At 40.0% G+C, this 27,367-nt stretch overlaps 1 protein-coding gene across 6 annotated transcripts; it reads right to left on the bottom strand.

Moving 5' to 3' along the window:
• Positions 1 to 1,144: 1,144 nt before the first annotated feature.
• LOC115420772 (bromodomain-containing protein 4-like) lies at positions 1,145 to 27,010 on the bottom strand. Of its 6 annotated transcripts, none has more exons than XM_030136290.1 (22): positions 26,929 to 27,010; positions 24,480 to 24,634; positions 22,554 to 22,794; positions 22,346 to 22,438; positions 21,525 to 21,662; positions 21,075 to 21,207; positions 19,795 to 20,120; positions 18,151 to 18,522; positions 16,127 to 16,255; positions 13,896 to 14,117; positions 13,510 to 13,721; positions 12,135 to 12,238; positions 11,777 to 12,034; positions 10,433 to 10,525; positions 9,935 to 10,333; positions 9,236 to 9,835; positions 7,206 to 7,306; positions 6,866 to 6,989; positions 5,337 to 5,470; positions 5,062 to 5,252; positions 3,897 to 4,140; positions 1,145 to 2,182 (listed from the first exon to the last, which is right to left on the bottom strand). In XM_030136290.1, exons 3-22 carry the CDS (start codon positions 22,680 to 22,682, stop codon positions 2,114 to 2,116), a joined length of 4,071 nt encoding a protein of 1,356 aa, XP_029992150.1. In that variant the 5' UTR covers positions 22,683 to 22,794; positions 24,480 to 24,634; positions 26,929 to 27,010; the 3' UTR covers positions 1,145 to 2,113. The 6 variants fall into 6 exon arrangements, with proteins under 6 accessions (XP_029992150.1, XP_029992173.1, XP_029992158.1 ...); XM_030136313.1 differs by having other exon boundaries at positions 12,135 to 12,235; XM_030136298.1 differs by having other exon boundaries at positions 24,480 to 24,587; positions 26,929 to 26,998.
• Positions 27,011 to 27,367: the final 357 nt, after the last annotated feature.

Genomic DNA, 27,367 nt, shown 5'->3' with positions numbered 1-27,367 from the left:
AGTTAAAGTACTAATTTATGCTCACATCAAGATTGAAAACTGGTACAACACATGAACATCTGCTCTGTTTTCATCAGTGATGTTCATAGATTTTCGGTTTTGACTAAATAACATGTGGTAGATGTGTTTGTGGGTCCAATCAAGCTTTTTCTTTCCACACAAATTAAAGGCCTAAAGTGAACAGTGTCTGAATCCTCCCTCTATAGCTCCCCCTTCTGGCTCAAATCAGAAACAACCCTGATAAACCCAGCTTTACACAGAGCAGCAGACAAAAACCAAAGCCCAAAGCATGTTTGTTTTTATTTATTTTTTTAAATATTATTTTAATACTTTTCTTAAAAAAGATGCTGTACTCCATAATCTGAACAAGATGAATCTATTGACCTCAATGCCTCACTCACCAACATACCAACAGGTTGTTCTGGGTAAAATAAATCAAGAGAAGAATAGCAAACAGAAAATAAACTCAAAAAACAGTCAAATATGAAAAGAGAAAAGAAATTAACAAACATTAAAAAAAAAAAAGAAAAAAAAAAGCGATTATAGAATTGAAAACACTCATGGATCTCTGGGCCAACTTTAAGAAAGTGGGAAAACACCCCCTTCCAGAAAAACACAATGGCACACGACATCCCAAAACTGATACTGATGACGAGGAAAAATAAAATCTACATGACAAAATGACAAAGAAAAAAAACATTTTACAGTCTCTAGAAGCTGTAAAAATAGAAAACAAGAAGCCTGGGGAGCACATGTACATGAGGAGCTAAAGGAAAAAAAAAAAAATAAAGAAGTGAAACAGTTCGAGTGCAGATCGATGAAAGAACGGCGACAGGATGATGGAGCCCAAAGTAGTGACGCACGATACGTCGGAGCCGCTTCTTCAAACTATTACAGATCAAAACGCTGCATAACAACTTCAGATTTAAAAGGGATAAGAGGAAAATTAAATAGCAATAAAAACTTAGCCTTTAATATAAAGTGAAAAGAAGATGCATTTTACACGTAAAAAAAAAACAAAAAAAACAAACATGAATGAACTTTCAGCACTCAATAGATTGGTTTTGGCATAGAGTTGAGAAAGAAAAGGTATGAGAGAGAAGAAGACAGACGAAACAATCCTCTCAATAGAATCATAAAAAAGTTTTTTTTTCTTCTTTACAGTAAATTCTACAAAATCAAAACCAGAGGTGAACACAGACGAGCTTTGCTCCCCGCAATCCAAATCCCTCTCATGTTCTTTTTTTTCGTTGACTTTTATATAATATATATTCATGTATTTATTTATATATAATATGTATAATTTGTCGGGTGTGATCTTTAGTTTACAGGCCAGAGCGCTAAGGCAAAGGACACACTCTGAAACTTCCTTGCGGCGATCTCTCGTTGAAGAGTTAGCGGCTAAAAGAGAGAAGATTAGAAGGAAGTGAAGAAGAGGGGGAAGAAGACCATGTGTTGAAGATAAATGTGGGGTTTCTTTTCCTGCCGTGTCCTGAGAAACGACCGAGTCTCAGATCAGAAAAAACGATCAACCTGACAAACTAGACCAACACCTGCAACCCCCCCCCATGTAAAATCCAACATAAAATAAAAAAGAGGAAGAAAGAGAGAGAGAGAGGGTAAAGATTAGGAAAAAGAGGTAAAAAAACAAAAAACAAAGTGATCCAGTAGCTCACTCATTCATCTGAAACCTCTTTGTTTTCTTACTTTTCACTTAATTTCTTAAATTAAATCCTTTTCACTGCCATCATTTTTTTCTGTCCCCTCCTTTTCATTCTGTCGCTTCAGTTTCTTTCTTTGATTCTGGACGAAATGAGGGAGCCTGCTGATTTATTACAGTCTGTTTTTCCACCTTCAGTCCCGAACCAGACACCAAAACGTATCTGAGGTCAAAGGTTTTTTTTTGTTTTTTTTCTATTTCACCCCCCCCTCTCATTCACATGACACAAGCCAGCTGTTTCAACTACTGAGAGAAAGGGACAGTTACGATGGAGTCTGTGTGTGAGCAGCGATCGTTGTCTATCAGAGCATCGTGGTTTATATGGGTTTTAGAAATCTGCTTATATGTGTCTAGGTCCTTCTCTCACTCCCATCATGCCCCTGGCTTTCTCCGTCAGAACAGGTTCTCTTCGAAGATGGCCATCAGGTCACTCTGGAAGTTGATATCGATGGTGTCGGCCATCTGGAAGAGACGGAGAGACGGGTTAAAGACGCTCGCGTATCACGGCTTAATCCTGGCTTCTTAACCCTTTATTGGGCAAGTGACTATTTTTGGTCATTTTCACACATATTACAAAACGGTGACAGCAACAGATACAGTGAGAACAGTGAGATAACAATCTCAGGTCCAATGTGGTCTACAGGGTCTGTAAGGTCCACCTAAGTGTACCTGCTTTGTTTGGTACCATGAAGTAATGGTACTAATGGAAGGAATGATGTTCAAAGGGATAATGTGGATGTGGACAGGTGTCTGGATCAGCACTTATGTTGGAATGTTCTAAAAGTGATGTTCTAATGTTCTGAAAAACATGTTCCTTTCACATTACATATGTTTTTTTCTTAGATTTTTTTAAATATACTTCTTGGATTTTTTTTTTTTTTTGTGCTACTTAAAAGCAAGGAAGCAAATATGGTAACTTCACCAACCTTGATTTTCTCTATGACAACAAAAAATTTTTGAAAAATTTCACAAAAGCAATTAAGTCTTCTTATGTCCTCCAATAACACACAAAGGCTGAAATTTTAATTTTCATAACATTTCTATGGGCGTCCTATAAAGGGTTAATAACATATGATGGACTGTAGAAATGTACACTACATACACTAAACCTGTTCCTTCCCACCTAATTTGTTTTAATTATCACCCATTTATCGTTACATGCTCCAAAGTTTAGAACTGAAGAACCAAAAGGCCAAAATGTATCAGCATCACCTGCTTTCGAAGGTAATGACCTCTAGTTTCCAAACATTTCCTCACTGTAATGGTATAACCAATCACGTTTACATTGTTTACACTGTCACATTTGTACTGTTTACACTGGTACAGGTACGTTTACACTGTCACATTTGTACTGTTTACACTGGTACAGGTACGTTTACACTGTCACATTTACTCATTTTGTGTACTACTTTTATATATTTTTTTAATTTAACCTTTTCATACAGTATCTCTAATTTGCACATATTTCCAATAGGACACTATTTCCTATATTTTTTAATACATGTCTGTATCTTTAGTGTTGTTACTTAGATGTACACTACCTGTCAAAAGTTTAGACACACCTTCAAAGCAGTAATAAAAGCAAAAGGTGGCTATTTTGAAGAATCTAAAATATAAAATGTGTTTTGACTTATGTCACACTTTTTTATAACTACATAATTCCATATGTAAATAAAATAAAATAACCATGTGAGACCAAACTTTTGAATGGTAGAGTAAGTGCACTGTCGCTGGCAGAGACCACCTGCAATTTAGCTGAAAGAGATCCTTCTTTTATTCTTCATTGTTTTTACAGCTTTTATGGTTTTATATTGTTTGTTGCTATTTTTTGTTTCAGCTGTGATTGTTCTTAAAGTGCTTTAAAAATAAAGTTGAGTTTTGTGCCACGGAATAACTTCTGAAAATGTTAATTATATATTTAATTTATATTTCTATATTTAATTTCTTCATATTTTTCTTTACCACTGATTTTTAAAGTTAGGCTTTTATTTCAAAGCTCCAAAATCTCAAACGCAGCTGAGATTTTGTTGGTAGAATTAATAACATAAAAAACAGGAGGTCAGATGCCTCTGTGATTTCATAGACTGACCCGTTTAAATTGTGTCTGAAAACCCTGGTTCATACTGTATCTGCTGATTTGACATTATATATTGAAAAGTTTATTGACTCTTCGTACCGCCTCTCTCCTTCGCCTCTCCTGCTCGCGGCGGCGCGCCATCTCCCTCTGCTGGTCGAGGGCGTTCTGTGCGGCTGAGGATGAAGGGGGTGGGGCTTGTGGCTGGCTGGGAGGGGCCTGTGGAGAGTGAGTGGGTGGGGTCGAAGCTGGAGGTGTGGGGGTGAGCAGTGACTGTTGCTCGTGGCGACGGCGGGCATCTTCTTGTGCTCTGCGAGCCTGCTCCATGGAGTCCTCGTCGTCACGGCTACAAGGACAGTTAGAGTCAGACTGTGATGGACGTGTATCTACTGACAACGAATCACAGTGAGGAGACGAAACATTCACAGTCTTCGATAAAGTCATTTAGAGATTAAAAAGTTTCTGGTAAATGACATCCTGTTCAGTTGTAACTTCTCTATTTTGGAAGGTCAGTCGACTACATATGACATTAGTATCTGTGATGAGCAGATCAGGGGGGTTTTATTACCTGAAACAAACTGGAAAATATACATTAATCAACCTCCTGAACCTATCACATTCATTCAGCCGTGATAAATGGTACCTTTTTTCTAAACACATCTAGGTCTAGAAAGATAAAAAAAAAACCTCAACAAAAATTGCTTATAACAAACTGATGAAAAGAAGCAAAACAGAAAAGCTGAAAACTGCTATTTTCCTCCTATTTTTTTTATGTACTTTCCTTGCGTACCTACTTTTCTGGTTGAGATTGTACCTGTTGTGTGTAACATAAAAGTTCATTTTAATAAACATATGTAGGAATGAAATAATGCATAATTCACAGTAAATTGTTTTACTGACAAACATTTTCAAACCGAATGAAAAATCACCAAAGTGTAAAGATATCACACAAACGAGTGTCACTAGGATCATTCCAGTACCGATCGGTTAGTGAAATCAGATCCAGTTTTTTTAATCTGTTTTCCTCATATATTTCTTATCTAATAAGATCATGTACCTTTGTGAATACTCTAAAATTTGACTATGAGAGAAACTTTTTTCCATACTTTATTAAGACTTTCACAAAAAATTCCAGACTTTTCAAGGTCTGAAAAACAGCATTTCAAAATTCCATACTTCTTAAGACTTTCCAGACCTGTGCAAACATTCTGTGAAAAGTTTCAGGAATTCACGACCAGAAATGAATGACCATGCTGCGTGTTTTTACCGTAGTTTCTCCTGCTCTCTTCGCGCCTGCTCTGCCTGTGCTTTCAGCTGTTTCTCCCTCTCCTCCTTCTCCCTGGCGGCTCGTTTGAACTGTTCAAAGCTGTCACTCGATGAGCGAACGGCAGAGGCTGGCGTGGACTGGGACCTCTGGGCGAGGCTGGCCCAAGAGCCCATGATCTTAGACTTCACATCCTGCAAAGAGTCGCAGGTTTTAACAGAAGGACAGAAGGCGGAGCAGCCAGATGAGGGTGGGGGGGTGGGGTCATGTGACGTTACCTGTGTCTTCTTCGGAGCTATGGGAGTTTTCGGCTCTTGTTTGATTTTGTTGTCCTGTTGAGGGCATGGCGGCACCGGGGAGTCTGCAAGGTGGGAACCGGGGCGAGAACCATCCAGCTGCTTCAGATCTAACCCTGAACGTAAAGAATTATCCATGTCATATGAAAATATAGCGGTTACGAATAATAAGAGAATGGGAGAGTGAGGGAGTGTGAGAACAATTTCAGAGTACCTGATTGATGTGACACATATGTAACCTTGTTCTGTGGTAATTTATTAATTGGTCTTGTAATTCATTTTTTATTTTATCTTTAACCATCAACCTTTCCAGGAACTACAGTGTAAATTAGCACTTATGCTATAACCTGGCACCAAGAATCTTTCCTCTGACTCTGTCTAGGTCAATGTGTTGTTGTGCGCTGTCCCTGTACAAATAAAACCATACCATACCATCTAACTGAGCTATATTTACATTGGTATTATATATTAGATTCATTTATGTGCAATGACCCTAAAAATCAATAAATGAAATCAAATTGAAAAGTGGGATCTGATGTTAGCTTAGTTTCATTAACTTCCTCCACTGATAGAGGTGTCGAGTAGTTTCAGAATGTGGCATTTTTAGTCAGTCCACAACAGAGGAACCCGTTGCAACTTGGAAATTATTTCACTGTAACGTTCTGAGCAGCTGCATTAGAGGAACTGAAATGTTTCATACTGTAGACCTCTTCATTTCAGTTTGTTTGCATACATTTGTACAATTATGTTTATGTAAATCTGTGGGTTTTAACACTTTCAAACATACCTTAGAGACTTTTTTTTTTCCACACTGACATTTTCACTTCATGATAAAACACAACTGGTATTATGATAAATGGCTGCATCCCATTCATGTGTATGAGCAGCAGACTTTGACTCTGGATTCTACTTCACTGAGATGAAACCCTGATCACACTGAATGACTCAGTAACACGCGCTTTATCTGTTATTAGAGGTCAAAGGGTCTGCTGTGAAAAATGTGTGTATTGATAATAAAACACTCTTCATCTCAAGGCACTTCACTAGAATTGGTGTCATTGTATATCTGTATCTCATTTATATTTGCCAAATGATGTTCAATATCTGTTTCCAAAGCCTAAAAGTCTAACAAAAACGTATTGTTAATTTTTGTGTTCACTTCCCATAAATGGCACTTTGTTTTCATTTAATAATAAAATAATAATACATCACACTTATATTTTTGGACACTCAAAAAAGCTTCACAAACAAACAAAAGAACAAAGGAGCTCAAGAAAATGCAAGTTTGAACAGGTGAGTTTTGAGTAGTGATTTGAAGTTTTGTATCGAGTCCGAGTTCCTGATGTTTGGTGGGAGCGAGTTCCATAGGGTGGGCAGCGGCTTTGTGTGTATGAATAAACTAATTTCATTAGTGGCTTAAAGTAAAGAGAAATGCACAATTATTACTCAACTTTACTGTTGAGTAACTGTTGACTACAGTGTCAGATGTGTGACAGCCTTGCTCTACTCACTGTGTTTGTTGTCTGGGGGTTTGTGTGCGTCCTGACGCATGGCAGGGCTGAACGGGGAGGGGGGCAGGACAGGAGACTGGGAAGGCTTCTCTTCTTTAACCCCCACCAAGTTGGACCTCGGCTCCTATGCAAACAGCACATTTTTATTTTTGGGAATCAATCCCAAAAAGACGTCTGATAACTGCATCTCTAATGTTGAGTACTTAAAATTGTAGAAAGGTTTAAAGTAAACACTATAAATATATCATTTTTATAGCATAATATAAATAATATCAGCATATAAATGAGGTATGTTGTATAATTTTTTGACTGTGACCACGCACACAACATGGTTACTAACATGTTTCTTGGTCTGTGCAGGTGACTGTTGTCCCATTGGATGGAACTGAGGCATCTGAGGAGAATGCATCATCAGGGGAGAGGGGCTCTCACGCAAGCAACCTACAAACACAGGAACCATTATTCTTATCAGCACAATATATTGCCTAAAAAACATAATCGAAAAAAGCAGGGATAAAAATAATACATTACTTGAAAACAGTTTTTACCGCCTCCATACACTAGATTTACAGTCAGTACTCTTCAACAGCTTACAATGCACTGTTGTATGAGTACTTTGATGTTTTTGTGCTGACGGACATGCCTTCATGTCTTCACATTAGTTTCAGAATTTTAAAGGTTGTTGGTCTTTGGTCCTGAGACTTTGTTTAGGTTTTCATCTTGTCAAATAACCCTTAATGTTAAAGGTTAACTCACTTAATTATCCCTGTAGGGAAATTCAGTCACTGTATTTTACTCATCCTAATACATGCAGAAACTAGCATTAGCACAAGCAATTAGCACATTAGGAGCAGTGAGCTGCCATTGAAGGAAATCAAGGACCAACTCTAGACCTTCATCAGGACTGTGGTCAAGGCCACTGACAGGAGAATTAACCTGACATGTATACATGTGGGGAACCCAGAGGATATGTAGAAAACCTGTGTGGTGAAGAGAGAAGAGGCACAAATGCTCCAAAATGTTCTAATCTAATCCAATGGTCATAAATTGTTCAAATTTAGACCATGAGGCGTTTCCTTATAATATAAGACAAAGTATGTTATGCTATGCAGAGGTAGAGCAGTGACCAGAATGAGCCACACAGGTAGATGCAACGTTAAATCCAAAATAAAGACAAGTTGACAGTGAAAGACAGAGTAGCAAGAAAACAAGACTTAACATTATTGATTTTTTTTACTTTTATCACTAATTACTGCGTTCCCAGTTGATTAAGTCACATGCAAAGACTGAATGTTACCTCAAAATGGAGCAAAAGTGAGTGTTTAATCAACATGTGTTTATTTGGACCTCAGCCAGTGAGTGGGGCTGATGTCCTTGACCTCTAGAACAAAGACTGTTCTGAACCTTTGGCCTTGAATTATCACGTGTACGTTCGTGTACAAACCCAATTGTGAGAAAAATGTGTGAAGAGAAAAATACGACAACGCAGACTCTGAACTGTTGAGCAACTGGAGTCATACATTTAGCAAAAATGGGAAAGAATTTCACCTACACTGCTTCAGCAATTAGTGTCTTCAGTTCCCAAGCAATTAGGCTACTGAGTGTTGTTAAAAAAAAAAAAGAAGGGAGGAAGAATGAGTGAATATTTGTGAAAAACAAAGTTTATCAGTTTGAACTATGGCTGGGTAAAAAAATCTATTTGATTGATTTTGGATGGATTCTATTTTAATTTTGCATTATCGATTAATAGTGGGTAGCGCATCTTCTGGAGGAGATGGGGCATCTCAATCTCGCTTGCGACAGTTCTGGCGCACAAGGGGCACGGAGGAAGGGTGGGGAAAACACCTCTGCGGGAGGTCCTCCCGGCCTCAAACTCGAATCCACAGTGCGGAGGAACTGGCTGCCCAGACCGTCTGGTCAGTGGAGGATCACCGAGGCGTGTCGCGGAAGCCGATCGTTCTAGGAATATTAACTTGGATTCACACTCAGCCATAGGTGATAGATGGGGTGCTGTTAAGGTGTGCGTGTGTGGGGGGGGGCATACAGCACTAAAATGATCAGGTTACAGCTCAAAATTGTACTTTGGTATCACTAAATGAATCTGAATCAATTAATACTGAATCTAATCGATATCGGTTCAAATCGAATTGTGATTAATTGATTCAGAACCTTATGAATCAAAATCAAATCGATTATGGAAATTGGTCGTGATACCCAGCCCTAGTCTGAACATTAAATATGTTGTCCTCGTAGTGTATTCAATGGACTATAGGTCAAAATCTGCTTGCTGCTTGTAATCTGCTTTTATTTATGTTTTCCACAACGTCCCCACTTCACTGGGACTGGGGTTGGATGTGCTGGCGAGCCTACCTGTTGAATAAGGCTCTGCTTTGCTCCGTGGCGACGGCTGTTGTTGAAGTTGCTGCATCTGCTGTACCTTCTGCTGCAAGGCCACGCCCTTCTGCTGCTGTGCAGCTGACATGTGCGTGTGTGGGAAGGGCTGCTGCATGTGGGCGTGGCCTGAGCTGTGTCTCTGCGTGAGAGCCGGGGCGGAGGTCGTCGCGGCCTGTACGTGCATGGACCCCATCAGCTGTGAGGCGCTTTGAGCGGGTGAGTGTGTGTGCAGGGCCTGTGGCGTGGGTCGAGCCTGGAGTGACTGCAGGAACGTGTGCACCTGACTGAGAGGCGGCGTTTCAGAAGTGCTGGGTGGAGGCTCTTCGTCGCCCTCCAACAGCGCTTGAGGAGGCTGAGCCGAAAGGGTACCCAGGATGCCGTGTGATGGTGGTGATGGGACGCGGGGGCGGGGCACCGGCTGAGGGAGGGTGAGGGGGAGCGAGGGCTGGAGGTGAGGCGATGAGGATGGAGGGAGGGAGGGGAGTGACGATGGAGGAGGCTGAGATACTTTGGGAGGAAGCGGTGCTGCACGATGACTGGGTCTTGATGGCTGCTGAGGAAGAGCGTTGTGGACCGCTGGAAACAGAACCAGAAATGTAAGAGTCGGGAAAGAACAGAAAACACAAACAACCACAAACTTGCCAGTTAACTGAAGACGTCCTTATGTACACACACCTGGTGAGGGTATGATGGGGTGTTGGTTTAGGAAAGGATGCGTCTCAGTGGCGGTCTGGCTGTTGGCTGTGATTGCGTTGAGGAGGCCAGAGGTGATGGAGGCCCCAGCCGTGGTCAGCGTGGGATTGGACTCAGTGTTGGACTGCGTCAGGTGAGGATTCATGAAATGGGCTAAAGGATCAAATCCAGAGCCCAGCAGCTGGGACGAGTCCAGAGACGGGACAGAGACAGGGACAGGGATGGAGACGGGTGGAGGGGGAACAAACGGTGGTTTGGACTGGACCACTTGAGGCTGAGGCTGAGGAGCGACTGGCCCAGCTCCGATACTGATGGACTGGTGATGCGGTTTCTTGGTGTCTTTGTTAGTCGAGGCCTTCTTCTGTTGTTTGGGAACCAGCCCTAATCAACAAACATACATGCACGCAATCATTGGTACAAAGAAAATCCAACACACTTAAGATTTGATCACTATATGATCTATGGCCAGTGTTGTTTTACCATTCTCAGAGTCTTCACTGTCAGAGGAGTCACTGCTGTCTGAGGATGAAGATCCTGTCTTCATCTTTGTCATTTCTAGAGGCTTCTCTGCTGCTGCAACAAATACAATCACAACTTTCACCAAATTATGTCTCAGGTTTCCTTCATCACTAAAGTAAGACTTTGGCAAAATCTAAAGATTAGTTATTTGTCTGATAACTGCAGGGTTTCCCCTACAATTGTACAAGGGGGGGTGCCCTGCCCCCTCAATGGCACCTCCCACCACACCAAGACTGCAGACCGGCACAGCCCCTCAGACCTCGCATCCAGGCTCTCCATCAGCTCCCAGTTAGGTGTCTATATGTATCACTGTCTCTCTTTCTTTCTCTCTCTCTGTAATGTCACTAAAGTATGGACGTACAGCTGCAGGCACCACTGACCTGGTGTATATACTACATTGATAAATAGGAAATTTCACACACTTTTGCATGTCTGTCTGCATGCAGATTTTCTCCCCAAAACGCATGTGTAAATACGGAATTAAAAGTGAGAATGCAACGCCACTTTTGCATATTTGGTTCAGATCAGAGTTGAATGTAACTGACCCCGTGGACTCAATGCGGACCCACAGTACACCCGACTCTGTGGGAGCCATTACCGTCTATTTCACATCAGAAGGGCTTCAATAAAATCACCCCCTGGACTAAACACAATACAGTGACTGAACTAATTATGATCCTTTCAATCCCATCTTATGGCTTGTTTATAATCAGTGTTTCATGATTATATCCCGTCCCTACAAACAAGAACAAGATATTCCTCAATGTACAAATCATTACTGCAAGTTATAACATGCAAAGACTTCCTTGAGATTTTTCTAGGTCATTAAAGTAGCAAACTTGTTCACATGTTTACTGATGAGACTCATTACTCTGGTATTTACAAGCAGTAAAATTAAAGTGACACATACTGTTATACGAACTAACCACCAGCAACACATTAAAAGACACTAGGAGTTCCTTTTTCCTATGGTTCTCTTTGTTTGTCTAATTACATCGTCAACCTCATTTTTATCCTGTACCTTTTCCTCCTTTTTACATCTTATAAAGAGGCTTTCCATCATGTCTCGTTACTGTTGTAGTGTGTGTGGCACCGATGGATGTGAGTTACTGTCATGTTTGTATGTGTTGAATTCGGTAAAATTAAGAAATTGTCAGAAAATTTACAGTAAAAAAATACTGGAACACTCAACTTAAGATTTTTTTTTTTTTTTACCATTTCTACTAACTGCTACTATGCAAATGCTTTGACTCAGGTGAGAACTGAATTCATTCAGACCTAAGTCCGTGCACACATACAACCTACCTGAGGGCTTTTTCTTCTTCCTGAGGCAGCTGGAGACGTACTTCTCCAGCTCTCTCAGCGTGGAGGGCTTGAGCGTCTCAAAATCTATTTCGATTTCATCCGGGTTGGAGTTCTTCAGCGATGGCTCGCGTGTTTGGATTATGTGCACGACACGACCCAGTTTGTCACCTGGTAGCTTGTTGATGTCCAGGCTCAGCTGCCGCTTCTCCTCGTACGACATGGGCTTGCACCTGTCAGCAGATGCCGTCCCAAACACGTCTGGGGAGGAAAACGTCAAGACGTAAAGACACAGGTGTGAGAAAAAACCTGGACAAAACAACAGAGACTCCTCACTCACATGGATTGTTATAATACATACCCATGTCATCCTCTGCTTCGAGAGATGCTGAGGGGACAAGGGGAGTTGGTCCAGTCTGAGGAGGCACAGCTGGCCGACTGTTTTTTACTCCTTCTTTCTTACTGTTATGGACAAAAGATTTGATTAGTTTTTCTGCAACTGTTGGACAAAGACACCTTGGAGTGTCTAGAGACAGCCCTCCTGACTCCTTAAAATAGTGCAATGCAAAATATTTCACTTCCTTTTTTCCAAACTTGAGAATTATAAAGTGGCCACCTTCAGCTCTCAAACAAAAATTAGATGTTGCATTTAGAAACATTATCTTACTGGTGTTTTAGTTTATTTATGCTATTCATAAAAATATTAAGAAAAAAGAAGACATAGTAAAAGAAAATTTGCTTTTTTATATTATAAGGTTATAATATAGATAATAAATGAAACAGTGCAGAAAAAAAATCTTATACATTCTGCCACTGTAATTTCATGCAGAATTGTGAAATCACCATCTTAATACAATTCAATACCTGCCATCAGTTACTCCTGTAATTCATCATTTACAACTCAAGATCATTCAGGACATCTTTACATTGTCTCAACCATCAAATTAATTTCCTGCTACATAGTTCATTAGTATTGGTGTGGAAAAGGAGGCTTTTAAACTCTCTTGTGCAGTGCGAAAAGGGTTGCTACACTGACACCCCCCCCTTTCTTTTTTTTTGTTCCTGAAGACCTCCAACAAGTGTTACCATCTGTCTAAACTGCAGAGATAAGAATATCATCTGTAAAGACACAGCCACAGTAACTTGACATATTTCATATTATGCATTTGTTTGACAAATCAACCTAAAAACTGGCTCCTAAATCTTCCTAAAATATGTTGCTTATAAAATGCTTGAGTCAGGTGAAGGTGCAGGAGACATGATGAGGACATCACCTCAGTTTGAGCCAAGAAAAACTCCGCTTTGACTTTGAAACCGACTTTTAGGAATTTATGTGATCTTAATCTCACAAAGCAAAACATTTCAGTAAAATAAATCAACCTGTTCTTAAATTTCAACATTCAGTATGCAGTAATGAAAAGAATTTAACCAGAACTGGCACCAGACATATGTAAACCTCTGCAAAATCATGTCAGTCCAGACTCATAACATATGCAGCAAAGGCTTTGAAGGAATTTAATAAAAGGTATTAAGTGAATTTTGTGGTGTATTTTTCTAAGTGGAAGTTGTCACTATATTGACGTAACTGAACCCAGGGAATAAGACATTGTTTCCCTAACATCATGTGACATTATTTCTCCCTCAGATCTGCATGAATCTTGTATTTGGTTTGTGTTGAATGTCACTGAAAGGTTGAGGGGTGAGTTTGCATCGGCTACACCCTCTGTAAAACTTACCCAGGCTTCTTCCTCTCCTTCTTTACAATGATGGACTCCTTGCTGTTTTTGCTTTTCTTGGACATCTGTAGAAGTGAGGGAGGCACCTCCATGGCTTCTTCTGCTCCCGTCTTCTTCTTGTGCTTTTCTTTCTTCTTCTCCCTTTCTTTCTTCTTGGGTTTGCTGGCCTGGGGCTGGGACAGAGCGGCCAGCTGTTCATGGACAGCTTTGAGCTACACGACACAAACACACAAACAGACAGCGTTTTCACAGAGAAAACAACAGCAGCGTTTACATTTGTCTCTGCGTGTTTCAGCATTCACCCACGTTCGGTAAAGCTGCTCTGCATGGCCCACCCACCTGTTGTCTCATTAGCCTCCCTCCCCCTTCATTTTCGATCCTCTAACCTGTTCCTGTAACTCAGCCAACCGCTGTTTTCGCTCTTGTTCTGAGTCTCCTCCCGAGGACTCCGATTCAGAAGAACTGGAGCTGTCGTCTTCGGAGACGGCAGAAGGAGGCGGGGCTTGTCGAGTGGAGGGGGCAGGGTGGAGGGCCGACGACGGGGTGGGAACAGGGGCAAGCTCCTCTGGCTCATCAGGCATTTTGGCGAAACGCATCTCAAACACGTCCTGTTGTGAGCGAGGACAGTGAGAGAAAATGAGACCATTAAACAATAACGTTCACAGGTTGAAAAGCTCACAGAATGTGTTTTAAAGGCAAGTCATCAGTGTTGGAGAGTCTTCTGGAATAAGGTTTACAGGTCTCACATAATTATCGGTCAGATTAAGGTTTGAAACATTTCATGGAATCTGGAATAGACACATTGTTGTAGGACTGGGCAATACCAAAAAAAAAAAAATCATATCATGATAATTTTTTTCATATCAGACGATATTGATATGTATCAAGATATAAATCAAGTCACTATTTTTCTTAAGCTTAAATTTTCAATTACTAATAAGTTAGTTGTGAAGACATGAGAAAGTTATTTCTGATTTAAATATGATTTATTTTCTGTCAGAGCTTAAACATGACAGATGTGCTGAAGAACATCATACAGTTGTTTCAGATCAATAAAACAGGTCCATATATTTAAAACTAAACTAAAAGTCTAACCAGCAGGAAAAAGCTTTCAAGTTTTAAAAGAGAACACAAACAAAACAAACCATCTTCACCAAACAATGCTGGGGGTATATACGTGGGGGTGCATTCTGTATCTGCGATAACTGGTGTAAAACCGAAAATGAAACTTAACACCCTTTGACCGTTTGACTCCCGGCTTCTATGCTGCACCCTTCTTTTCAGTAACCCGGTCGCCCGACTTCTCAGTTCAATTTTCTCCTGAGGGAACAGTCATGACCTCCCACTGCCACCCAAACATTAGCGTGTGTGCTGTGGCTGCTCTTACGCCTGTTCTGTATACATCAGCCTAACTTAATGTGGCTCTAGCGTGATTGGTTTAGTGCAGTGCTACTTAATTATGAATGGCTGTTCTTATGTCTGTCAAAACATGGATGAATGAATTCTATCAAAATTGTATCAAGCATGTCTCATATTTCTATGTAGGAAAAGTTATTTTGCAATGTATATCGTTATCATTTTATCGCCCAGTCCTACATTGTTGTGAAAATACAGCACACAAAAAAATTAAGTTCTGAAAGAAAAATTAACCCATTTCTAAGCACCGCTTATGACAGGCCACTGTCCAATAGTGTGTTAGCAACAGCGTTACAATTGACAATCCTGAGACGGTGATCAGATGTTAATGAGTAAAATGTCAGATATTTAACAATGTGGACGAGCTTACAGTTCAATCCATTAAAGTTAGGTTTACATACAGAATGACTGAGAACTTACTGATCATTGCCACACATACACGTACTTAAGACATATTAAGGTGTAATTTTGAGGAGGTCTGAGAACTTAGAGTATAACTTTATAGTAACTAAATCATCATTACAGTGTCCGTTGATGGATGCAGACAGATAATACACACCAATAAATCTAAATTAAATATCAGAAAATGATCTGCTATTGACTGAGACAAAATTATTATGAAACTACCCATCCAGTTCCATTACCATACTGTAAACATTACACACTGCCCTGATGAATACATTTGAGTTTAATGAATATAAATAAGACATTCCAAAGAAATTATTATATGCAATATTGTTCTGAAATATCAGGGAAGTATACAAAAAACAAATGCAATATGTGCTTGACAGCTACAATGACTTCATATAACATATGAAATGAATGCACCCGAGTTAGTTGGATGAACTCAGTTGTTCGCTCCACAGTAGACCTTTATATCTAATCTGTTCTGATATTGTGAACTATGACACAAACGTGTTGGCATTTCCTTTGAAAATACAATGGAAGCCTGAAAGGTGTATTAATAGTAAGCAGGGGGAGCAGGTTTAACCATCACCAGATATAATTAATACTAAACCATCTTTGCTAAAAAAGTGGGCTAGTGTCTTACATTAGAGGGAACTACAGCACTTTTACTGATCAAACCCGTTCTATATTATACATGTAGAATATTTTAGGGATGATTGAGTTTTTACCTAAATATGTCATTACTTTTTGACATGTCAAATCATTTGTGTACGGTGTGTGATGTGTCACTCACCTGTAATTTGCGTGCCATGTTGACCACGTCATGGTCTGGTGGATTGTACTTGTAACAGTTGGAGAACATCAACCTGATGTCTGCTGCAAATTCCTGGGCGTCTCTGTACTGCCTGCTGTCCAGCTTTTTCTGAAGAGAGCAATATTGTCATTATAGTGGCTACTAAGCTTTTACCATTTATTCAGAGTTTAAAGACTTATCACAAATTTCTACTCTCTGTAATTTCCAAGATGCAAATAGTTAGAACCATAAAGCCTGTACTCACATCCCTCCATTTACTCTCAACAATCATCCTGTGTGATGTTTCTTTATTCATGTTTCTTTTTCTTTTTTTAAAGTGTGCAGCAATTTGTACTTTGTGTCTTAAAATACATCTTTTGGTCTGCTGATACCATTAAAAATAGTCAGCAAAAATCAATAAAAGGCCAGCTCCATGGAAACATTGACACAGACTTCATGTAAACACAAGAATGCACAGAAATGCTCTGAGACTTCTCTGAAATCTCTTCTAAACTAAGGCCTTGTCCACACAGAGATGAGTTTTGGAAATTTGCAAACTTTTTTTTTTTTGTCTATGGCATTTCATCCACTTGGAACCAGTGTTTTGGGACTCCAAATATGTTCATTTTTGAAACAGGTCTTTCTGTGGTTACAATCCGTACATGTGTTTCCTGAAACAATGACATTACAGCCCCACCCCTCCCTTAACCCGCATGTACTGTCATCTTATTCTTGTTTGTTTACGTTGCACTAGTTTTTACATATGCTCCATGTCTTCTTTTCTGTTTTTGTTGTATTTCTGTTTTCTGCGTTATACCACCACTTACAGGCCTGACATATATAATTCAGCGTTTTCATTGGTTTTGTGTGGACACACATTTCTTGAGACGATGCTGTGTTTACAGTTTTACCATTATTACAATCAAAGCATTTTCATCTCTGCATGGACAAGGCCTAAGGTGCCTATTTAGGGGCGCTCGGAGAGGGTTCTTGAGATGAAGGTGAGAGTTGAAACCAAATCCGAACCATGGTTTGGGCTACCATGGCTCAGGAGGTAGAGCAGGTCGTCCAACAATCAAAGGGTTGGCGGTTCGAATCCCACTCTGTCCTAGTCACGTGCTGTTGTGTTGGGCAAGACACTTAACTCTCCTTGCCTCCAGTGCTGCTACTCACACTGGTGCATGAATGTTGGGTGGTGGTCGGAGGGGTTGTTGGCGCGAATTGGCCATGCTTCCGTCAGCCTGCCCCATGGCAACTATGGCTACATATGTAGTTTACCACCACTTGTGAATGAATGAATAATGGATCCACTGCACACGCTTTGAGTATGCATTCATTGAAATGTGCTATATAAATCTAATCCAGTATTATTATTATTATTACCTCCGCCAAGGAGGTTATGTTTTTGCCAGGGTTTGTTTGTTTGTCTGTCTGTTTGTCTGTCCGTTAGTGTGCAACATAACTCAAAAAGTTATGGACAGATTTTGATGAAATTTTCAGGGTTTGTTGGAAATGGGATAAGGAAGAAATGATTAAATTTTGGTGGTGATCGGGGGTGGGGGGGCCCACGGGGGGCCCATTTCCAACAAACCCTGAAAATTTCATCAAAATCTGTCCATAACTTTTTGAGTTATGTTGCACACTAACGGACAGACAAACAGACAGACAAACAAACAAACAAACCCTGGCAAAAACATAACCTCCTTGGCGTGGGGGAGCCCACGGGGGGGGGGCCACTGATCAGCCTTGGCGGAGGTCTGCGCTCTCCGAGTGCTTCTAGTTATTTAGTTTTTTTACACTGCATAGATTTGGTCTGTTGTTGTGATAAGGACTAACCCATTCTGCCTTCATCATCTATTGTATGTGTGCTGCTTCTCCCTTTATAATGTCCCATGTGTCTGGTGACAGAATGCTGTTGATTGGCTGAATTTTTAACCTTAAAATCCAGACCACGTGGTGTGTAAATACCATTAGAATGTTTGAGGAAAGAGCCTCACAGTGGTTAACAGTCAAATGAAAATCACCTTGACGGTGCTGAGGTCCATTGGATGCTTGATGATGTCAAGGTAATCATGGAGGCCCAGAGCCTTTACATCCACAGGCTTATGGAAGGGCCATGCATACGGTAAGTGTTTCTTGGACAGCATCTCTTTGACGAGGCGTGCGCAGGAACGCAGCTGCTCCTGGCGTTTCGGCGTTGCAGTCCCTCCCGTGTCCAGGCCCGGTCCTAGGTGGTGCTGAGAGTCTGGCTGTGACGCGTCCCGTTTGGGCTGTTTCGACGGCCGACTGCTCTCTCGCCGAGGACGCGTCTCCGTAGAGATGGGAGATGATTCACTGAGCTGGTCGTTGGCTGTGGGCGTTGTGGTGTCTGCCTTCCTCTTCTGACTTTTTCTTGGCTGTGGAAATTTCAGAGATTGAAAAATAGATATAAAAGTGTTTCCTAACCATTAATAATAACCAAAAATGTGTTTTGTGAGTTCACAGTAACCTTGACCTTTAAGTGAAACAAATTGACAGGAAAGACCAACACTCAATTATTTTTTCCTGTCACAGATTTGTGTGATTTTTTTTTCATAACCAGCAGTTGAATTCTTAAGTTAAGGCTGAAAATGTGTTTGGTGAGGTCACAGTGACTCTGACCTTTGACCAGTGTTTATAAAGTACTGGAAAGTCACACTTGAGTAAAAGTACAGGTACCCTATCAAAAAATGACTTTTGTAAAAGTTCATGTCACCAACTGAAATACTACTCAAGTTAAAGTCTGCAAGTAACTAGTATTTACTGTACTTAAGTATATCAAGTAATCTACAATTAATTGTACTCAAGTAATGAAAGCAAAAGTACAAGTAAATGTTAATAACAACCAAAGACAGTCAGAATGTTGAATATTACGCTGCTGCTCACATCTACAGATCACCCACAGGTTGAGTATGGACCGTTGTTTGCACTTGTTCATTATGTGATTAGACCCAATGACAAATCAATTTCCTGACTTTGTTGCAGTCATTGGTAATCTCAGTGGTAAAAACGCCAAATTTCCTTAAATTTATTTTTTCTAACAATTAACGATACTGTGCATTAAAAATGTACCTGAGTAGAAGAATGCAATTGAGTTAGGAAATGTAGTGAAGTAAAATTGAAAGTCAACAGAATAAAAAATGCTCACTAAAGTACAAATTCTCCCAAAACATACTTGAGTACAGTAGTGAAGTATTATTACTTCATTACTATACAACACTGCCTTTGACCTTCAAATTTTAATCTATTCATCCTATGGACGTATTACTGGAAAAAGATTCTGAACTCCAGAATTGTGACTGTTCTTTCCATTATAAAGTTGCTTATTGCACATATGCCAAAGATGTTTTGGACCCCCTTTTTAAAACTAATGCATTGAGTTGCTACTGGGGCATTTGCAGCAATTCTAATGGTGTCATCCTTAAAGAGTAGCATTAAGATTGATTTTTTTTCTGAATGTATACAAGGTGTTAAGTGAAAACATAATATATCCATGTCTTCAATATTTAGCAATACTACAAAACATAAATAAATACAACAATTCAGAGGAAAAAAAGGAAGTTCCTAAAGACTGCTTTTGAAACCAGATGGCGAGAAGTCTAAAAAGTCTAAAAACACGAGCAGTGGTTTCCTTCTGTTTGTCTCTTTACCTTGATGAGGGCGGGGGAGCTCTGCAGCATTGGGGCAGGATGGAGGCCTGGGTGCGTCTGGGCTGGAGGGGTGACAGAAGTCATGCCTTGGGGCAAACCGTCTGGTGTTGACAGGGGGAACGGGGGTCCCAGATGGGGTGCATGGGAGGCAGGCGTCGGAGGCACACGAGGGGGCTGCGACTGCAAAAGGGGCAGCGTGGGAGGGGCCTGAGGGGCAGGAGTGGCACCTGTCTGCTGTGTGGATGCAGGTGATGAGAAGCCTCGTGTGTGGGGGGTTGTGGATGGGGACGATGAGTCCTGGCCTGAATCGGACTTACTGTTAAGAGCTGGAAGAGGAAGACGGTACATACAATATTAAAAAAACAGCACAACAACCAACATTAAACACATCACACCGTGTGTTCTGTGAGCTGTCAAACATAGAGAACGGAACAGATCCAACTGGCTTTGAAAAACACAGGGCATGACTTTCATAACAATACTTCATAATCTACTCTTGGCATTTGTCGATGAAGAGGAACCAGTTCAGACAACATCTAAATGGCCTGTTGGACAGGTTTCGCTGTTGTGATTTGTTTGTTTTTCGAATACTGCTAACAAGTGTAAATAATGAACAAAAACCAAACTGCTTTCAACAGAGCTCAACATAACTGTGTTTGCTTTTCTTTTTTTTTTTTTTTAACCAGTAAAATAAATTCAAACAGACCTGTGAAGTATTAGAGAACATAGCGATTTTTTCCATTTATATTCAACTGTTTCTCATAAATTGATTTATTTATGATCCTGCTAAAATGACTGTAATATTCTTACGCTGTGGTGCTGTACAAAGGTAACTGAACTGCTCTGTGCCTCCTTTACCACTCTCTCTCTCTACAAACACATTCACAGTTGAACCTCTGAGACGTCTAAGGGCTGAGCTCTGAATAGACCTGATAGATAAGACCATGATTTAATGTCATAAACACAATATATTGTGACAACACATAGGATTTTCTTGGTCAGGCCAACCTGCATTAAGGGCCACAAAAGTGAATGTAATGTGTAATTTTAACATTTTTACCTCTGGTTATGTAGCATGGCACAACATAGTTTAAGATGTTCTGACAGACTCATAATAAATCTTTCACACTGTGGTGAGAGGGGGTCTCAGTTGCTGTTTTAAGGCTCTAAACAATGAATTTACATTTGGTTTTAGGCGTTCTCCATAATGGTTTTCGTACTATACCCAAGCCTTGTAATGTATGGAAGACTCTGGATAACAGAGCAGCCTCAAAACTCACCCATGTCCCGTCTACCCCCACGCCGACCCTTGGAAACTACAGGGATCTCCGTCTCCTCCTGCGGCATCTCTGTGATCTTCTGAAGGAACAGCTTTTCCAAGGCCTCCGCCATTAACACAATGTCATCGCCAGACTGAACAAACAAACACAATGTCATGAGGTCTTTGCTAGAGTATTCACAGTGAAGACATTTACCCTGCACTGATTCTGAATGGTCCAAAACTAGGAAAGATGGAATTCCTGGTATATCTATAATAATAATAATAATAAAGATAATAAATCTGTGGAATACTGTTAGTTTTACAGACTCATGAAAAACAGAACCACCTTGAAAACTGTGATGGTCATAGTTGTTTGACATTCTCAGTTTCGCAGTTATCGCGACAGCCCTACTCAACACAAATGGGGAAAAAACAGCGTGAGTTGTGAAGAAGGGAAGCTCTGACTCACCTTGTTATAGATGTAGCAGTTTGTGAACATCGTGTTGAAGTCGTGGATACACTCCTGGGCATTCCAGTAGTAGTTGTTCTCCAGACGTTTCTTTATTGTGCCCATGTCCATAGGGTTCTTAATGATCTTATAGTAGTCCTTCACAGAAAATACAGAAAAAGAAAAGACAGAAAATCTGATTACAACACAACAATATTAGGAAAAATGTCACATCTGAAATACAAAAACTTGTTTTCTTAACTCCTGACATTTTCTGAATTCATTAATATTCTAAAAGCCAGATGGAAATCATTGATCACTATAGTAAAGCAACTGGAAATGTAGCTTTTGAACGTATTTGATCATAGCAGAGCTGCAACTGGTGAAAGGCCCATTTATTTTTCATGTCAAAACCATGAAAAATGGACCTTGTGACAGCTAAAGTACCAAAGAGAAGGCACTTTATTACACCCCCCCCCCCCCCAAAAAAAAAAAAAAGGGAGGCAAGGGGTATTGTTTTTGGTTTGGTATTGTTTTTGGTTCAGTTTGTTTCTTTGTTTAACACTTTAGCAGCAAAACTATTGGTTATATTCACACCAAATTGAGTTTATAGATGTCACCACTTGTTTAAAGATGACATCAAACCACTGACAAAGTGATTTTAAAAAAAAACAAAACAGCCGTTTGAGATCATTAGGTCAAGGAAAGAGACCAGTTCAGGCACATCCACAAAACTTTCTGCTGCTTTGCATTTTGGATTAATAGTGTGGCCATTATCCTATCTGTGTGTTTTGGAAAATATACTTTTAACAGACACGCCAACACAAAAACATGTAACTCACAGGCAAATTGAGTTTGATGGCATCTACAGGAGCTTGGAAGGGCCATGCAAAGTGGTGTTTCCATAATGTCTTCAACACCACTTTAAGTAGGTACTGAAACAGAGAAAAGACTCGAAATTAGTTAATTCAAACAAATGCCAGATACAGTTTCCGTGTACAAGTAAGTATGCACACATGCACACACGCACGCACACACATACACATTTACCTGGAGCTGGTTGGTCTGTCGTTTGGGTCTGGAGGGGTTCCATGTCTCTGGGGGTGGAGGGTTAAAGGGGAGAGGCAGTGGGGCAGAGGAGGGGTTCTGGCTGCTGCCTGCCTCCAGGCCGTCCCCCATCGCAGTGCTGGCCAGTATTTTCTGAGCACTCAGTTTAGGCAGAGTGGACCTGGCAGGGGCAGGTGTCACCGGGGGCTCCCCCCTCAGGCCATCACACTCCTCACTCAACTCTCTGAAGAATCCACCGACAAGACCACATTACTCATACAGTTACATATACTGTGAGGCGGGTCTGCGTTCCAAATCACATACTTTTCTTTGCACTTTTAATACATTCTACAGCATTACTTAATAAGTATGCACTGTTGCATGGCGTGTTAGTAACAAATTACAATGACTATTGCCTGTGTAAGTTTTCATTTGCCCGGGTTGTTGTTTTTGCTAATTTTTCTATGTTCAACTGGATCAGTTTTACTCTTTTGAGAACGTTTCATCTCTCTTCCAAGAGGCTTCTTAAGTTCTGGCGCTGGTGGAGGAGAGCAGACTAAAGCTCAAGAAAACCTACCAAGAAGTACAATGACTTTTAAATAAATCTACTTGTACCAAGATCTGATAATGGTAGTTACTGACTGTCTAACATAACATTATAATGGAGCGTTATTTCCTATTGATTACCAGCACACTGTGGACAATATGTGCTGCAAAACATGTTGCAAAAACCCCTATAGGGTAATAAAGTATATAAAGAGCATTTAAAGCTTATAGAAAAATCTTAAATGAAATTAAAAAAAAGAAATCAACGAAAAATGACTTCTATAAGTTTGATAATTAATGCGACAACTACCCATTATGCAGTGATCTGGGTAATATAACATAATACATCAGTTCAGGCCCATTTAAAATTGGAACTGGACAGATTTCATCCACACCTCTTAACTGTACGTCTGTGTTTACAAGGTGATGATACATAGTTCTATCAGTGCACACACTCCTTTCACAAACTTTAAGTAATGGTCCGATTTTAACAGACAACATTAAATCATGGTAAACAGATTTATTTTTATGTTATAAGAATTTTAAGTAGAAAACCCCAGGGACCTAAAATATAAAGTTATACAGATGAAACCAGCAAATGAGAATAAATCACATTATAAGTTGGCAAATAAGTTTATATTATTATTACATTATTAAGAAGCTTATAAAAATGCCAAGGAGCTGAAACCGAAACCAAGGATATGTTAAAATGATAAAATTGATTTTACAAAAATTGTATGGAAAACGTATAGTTCAGGGACTGGTATAGAGACCAAGGTATTGGCATCAGAAAATAGTAAGTAATATCCAGCTCCATCTATATCTGTGTGAGAGTGCCAGGATGCAGCCCTAGCAAGAGCACTGTTGCTTCTCACCCACTGAGATCTACCAAAGTTAAGTCTGGACCCTGAGTTATATATTCACCACATAGGATCATTTTAGTCTAGGGCTCAATGCAAACTTATGGCCATTGAAAAATATTTCTGGATGATAAATTTGATCCATTTGCAGCTCACTGATGTGTCCAAACATCAAATCACAGAGGGTGCATCACTCTCCTCAGTGTCTGCTTCAATGACACCAGAATGTGAGACTGTGTGTACTTGGAAAGCTGGATTTGTTTTTCGTTCTTTGGCAGTGTAACTGGTATTGGCTGTTGCTCCCTCTGAAGAAAATCTAATCATCTTTCTCAATGAAGTTTGTTTTGAAACTGGGATTACGTGCTTACGACAACACTTGTCTGTTTACATGTGCAGGACAATCATTAAAAACAAATACTAGCGACTAGCTGGTGAACACTGAATATTTCTTTAAATCTGTGGGTCAAGGACATGGTAGATCAAATGGTCCGGTTTAACACATATTAACAACTCCCACACGTACATGTTTGTTGCAGTGCAGCCGTGTTCTAATCCAGTTGTGCAATCATTTCTCAGTGTGTGCGGCGGTGATTTCCTGAGGTAACGCCAAGGGTTCGTCAGTGACACGCTGCTGGATCACAGACACCACAACACATGGACAGAAGACGAGTTTCCCACCTGAGGGAACCAGACACGAGCAGAGCCATATTCAATCATTACAATCAGAATACTGGAGGACTGCAACTCTGCCCTGTGCATCTCTTTAGTCTTTATCATCTTTATTATCTCTTTATTTAACTTTTTTTTTGCATCATATTCACTAACCATTTCTCTAATGTAATGCTGTCAGAACCAGAAGCACAAATACTTACTGGTTCATACACTATACACTTTTCTAATGCCAATGTCTCACATAAAATTACAATGCACATAAAAATGCAAATCTTTAGATTTATTTTTCAGCTCATTTGTCTTTATATTTGCCACAAGTATTTATATTACACTTCTTATTACGAAAGCACTGTAATTACTACAGGTTTACAAATGAATTGAACATACAGTTTTAGTTTTCTTCTGTTCCTTGATAACTGTCAATGTTTATTCTTAGCCAAAATAATGCAAAGGTAGTACTTTCATCTGGCTCAACACTTTTTTCCACAAGACTTCATCGAAAAAAGGTTACAGTTTAGACTGACAAAAACATTTGGCAGCCTTGAAGAGAAAATATCATATATTGGGAAACCTATAATAAAGTTTAAAAAAAAAACTTTTTAAACACCAGTTAACAAGCATTTCATCAGGAATGAAAACTGAACTTTTTTGAACATTTTCTAATCTAAAAATAATTGTGGAATAATAGTATATTAATCTTTTACCCATAAGTTTGAAGAACATATCAACAGAGAAATTTTGGGTTTATCAGTCATTTATCAGACACGTAAATGCCAATACTTGCTGCATATTTGTGCTGCAAATATACTGTAATTATCTTTGAAACTTGAAGGTGAACTGGGATGGATTTCATAAACATTAAAGATAACATGAATCAAACCTTTCCTTAACCTGATCACTGCTGTCAAACCATAAACTAAATCATAAACTTAATGCCAAACTAAAACTAAAAGAAAGAACTAGAGGATTATTTCATTTAATCAGTATCATTTTAGCACAACTGATATGTGTTTCACGTCTAAGAAATATGTTTTCCATTAAAACACCTGTAGATTTAAGAGAACTGGAGATAGCTATGAATTAAGAATTATTAACTAGCCAACTCATAATACCTAGTGGAAAAACCATTAATGTTTTAAGATTTCAGACCAGAGCTAAGCTTGGTATATTCTGTGTGCTTGAATACATCTATCTAACACTTCAACAGGTATGATACAAATCTGTGTTTCCAGTTGAGGTTCACATAAGGATGAGTTCAAGACAAAACACAAAGTCTTCCAGGCATTTTGTTATGACGAGACTGGAGAAAATAAATATCAGGTTAACTAAAAATTGTAGATGATTTTTTTGTCTCTATAATATGCTGGAATAATAACACAAATATTAACACTTACTGAGTGTTGGAAAAACAAACAAACAAGCAAGCAAACAAACAAAAAACAGAACTTCGGGCTTCAGAAAATCCCACCATAGCCTGAGACGAAGGTAAAATTAAGACGAATTGCGTCGCAATTAAATTTTAACACATAAATAATAAAGTCTACAGTATTTAGCAGCAATTTGACAAAATATGATGTCATTATTTACCTCATTATGGCTAACGTCAAACTAGAGCAAAGAAGCTAACGAGGCGGAGGGTCATGAAAAGACATGAGGAAAAGGAGAGGATTTAAATTCATTACAATCCAATTTCGCTCATACTTGACGCTTTGCTCTGCTAACCTTCCATGTCAGTACAGCGCCATGTCCACTCAACTCTAATGACAGCTCCGAACGTAAATGGCCTTCCAGAATACAACTAGGACGGGACTGATATTCTCGAAATGTCGTACGTCTCCCTTCACATGAGCTCCTGCGCCACGGAGCGTAAACTACGCTGCCGAGAGGACGTAACTTATGTCACGAATACGGCCTACGGGGCTACAAACAAACAGCCTAGCAGCTAACAAGCTAGCATGGAAGCGACCTGCAGCTAACGTGCGCACTGACAGCTCGGAGTGACTTACGCCACGAAAAGGACCTTAACACGAGTAATATGAGCAGAAAGTTACAACACAGAATAAGGAAAATAACACCAAATCGCTCTCACCAAAAAGACAAAAAATCATCTATCTCGTGTGCCCGAACCGGTGCAAGGCCTGCGAAGACAGCTCATGCTCCGTTTGCCGAAGCGCACACTGACAGCGCGCCAAATCTAGCACCGATAACCTCGGTGAACATTTCAGCGGAGCCCCGGAGATGTATGCGTTCATTTAAGATATAACTAGCATCTACACAAAGACGTGAAAAGCTATTTTTACCTTGTTCAGTCGGTTGTCAGCGCTCGCAGACCTTCCTCGCCCCAAATCCAGAACAAACAGTCCCGTTCGACGTCGGTGACGTCAGACGCACAGTGGGCAGGCCGAACGTCTGTCAGTCGAAATGTCACCTCGTCGTGGCTCCGCCTACAGTTTCTCCGACGGGTCACATCATGCAACACTCGCTAATGATTTCAGCAATAATCATTTGTTTGAGAAACTTAGTGTAAACAAGTAGGAGTAAACAACCGTGCTCAAAAACAAACAAGTGAGCTGTGGGCTTTGACCATAGACACGTGGGACACATGCCTGTGAGGTCACCAGGTTTGTTCCATTTACGTCCCCCACGCCCCACATACGGAGACGTTTGGATTTTGTAAGAAATGCATGAGCTCTAACAGAGTAGTTTCAAAATTTCATCCAGTTGTAACAAAAAATGTAA

Source organism: Sphaeramia orbicularis, chromosome 1, assembly GCF_902148855.1.
Source record: "Sphaeramia orbicularis chromosome 1, fSphaOr1.1, whole genome shotgun sequence".
In the NCBI taxonomy this organism is placed as follows: Eukaryota; Metazoa; Chordata; class Actinopteri; order Kurtiformes; family Apogonidae; genus Sphaeramia; species Sphaeramia orbicularis.
This window is presented reverse-complemented; position numbering and strand designations above follow the sequence as displayed.

Coding starts and splice junctions, on each gene's coding strand:
- LOC115420772 (XM_030136290.1), bottom strand. CDS start 22,682: ATGGGGGACGGCCTGGAGGCAGGCAGCAGCCAGAACCCCTCCTCTGCC. Junction 9,836..9,934: donor CCCCATCATACCCTCACCAG/GTGTGTGTACAT, acceptor TTCTGTTTCCAG/CGGTCCACAACGCTCTTCCT. Junction 5,253..5,336: donor TAGCTCCGAAGAAGACACAG/GTAACGTCACAT, acceptor GACTCTTTGCAG/GATGTGAAGTCTAAGATCAT.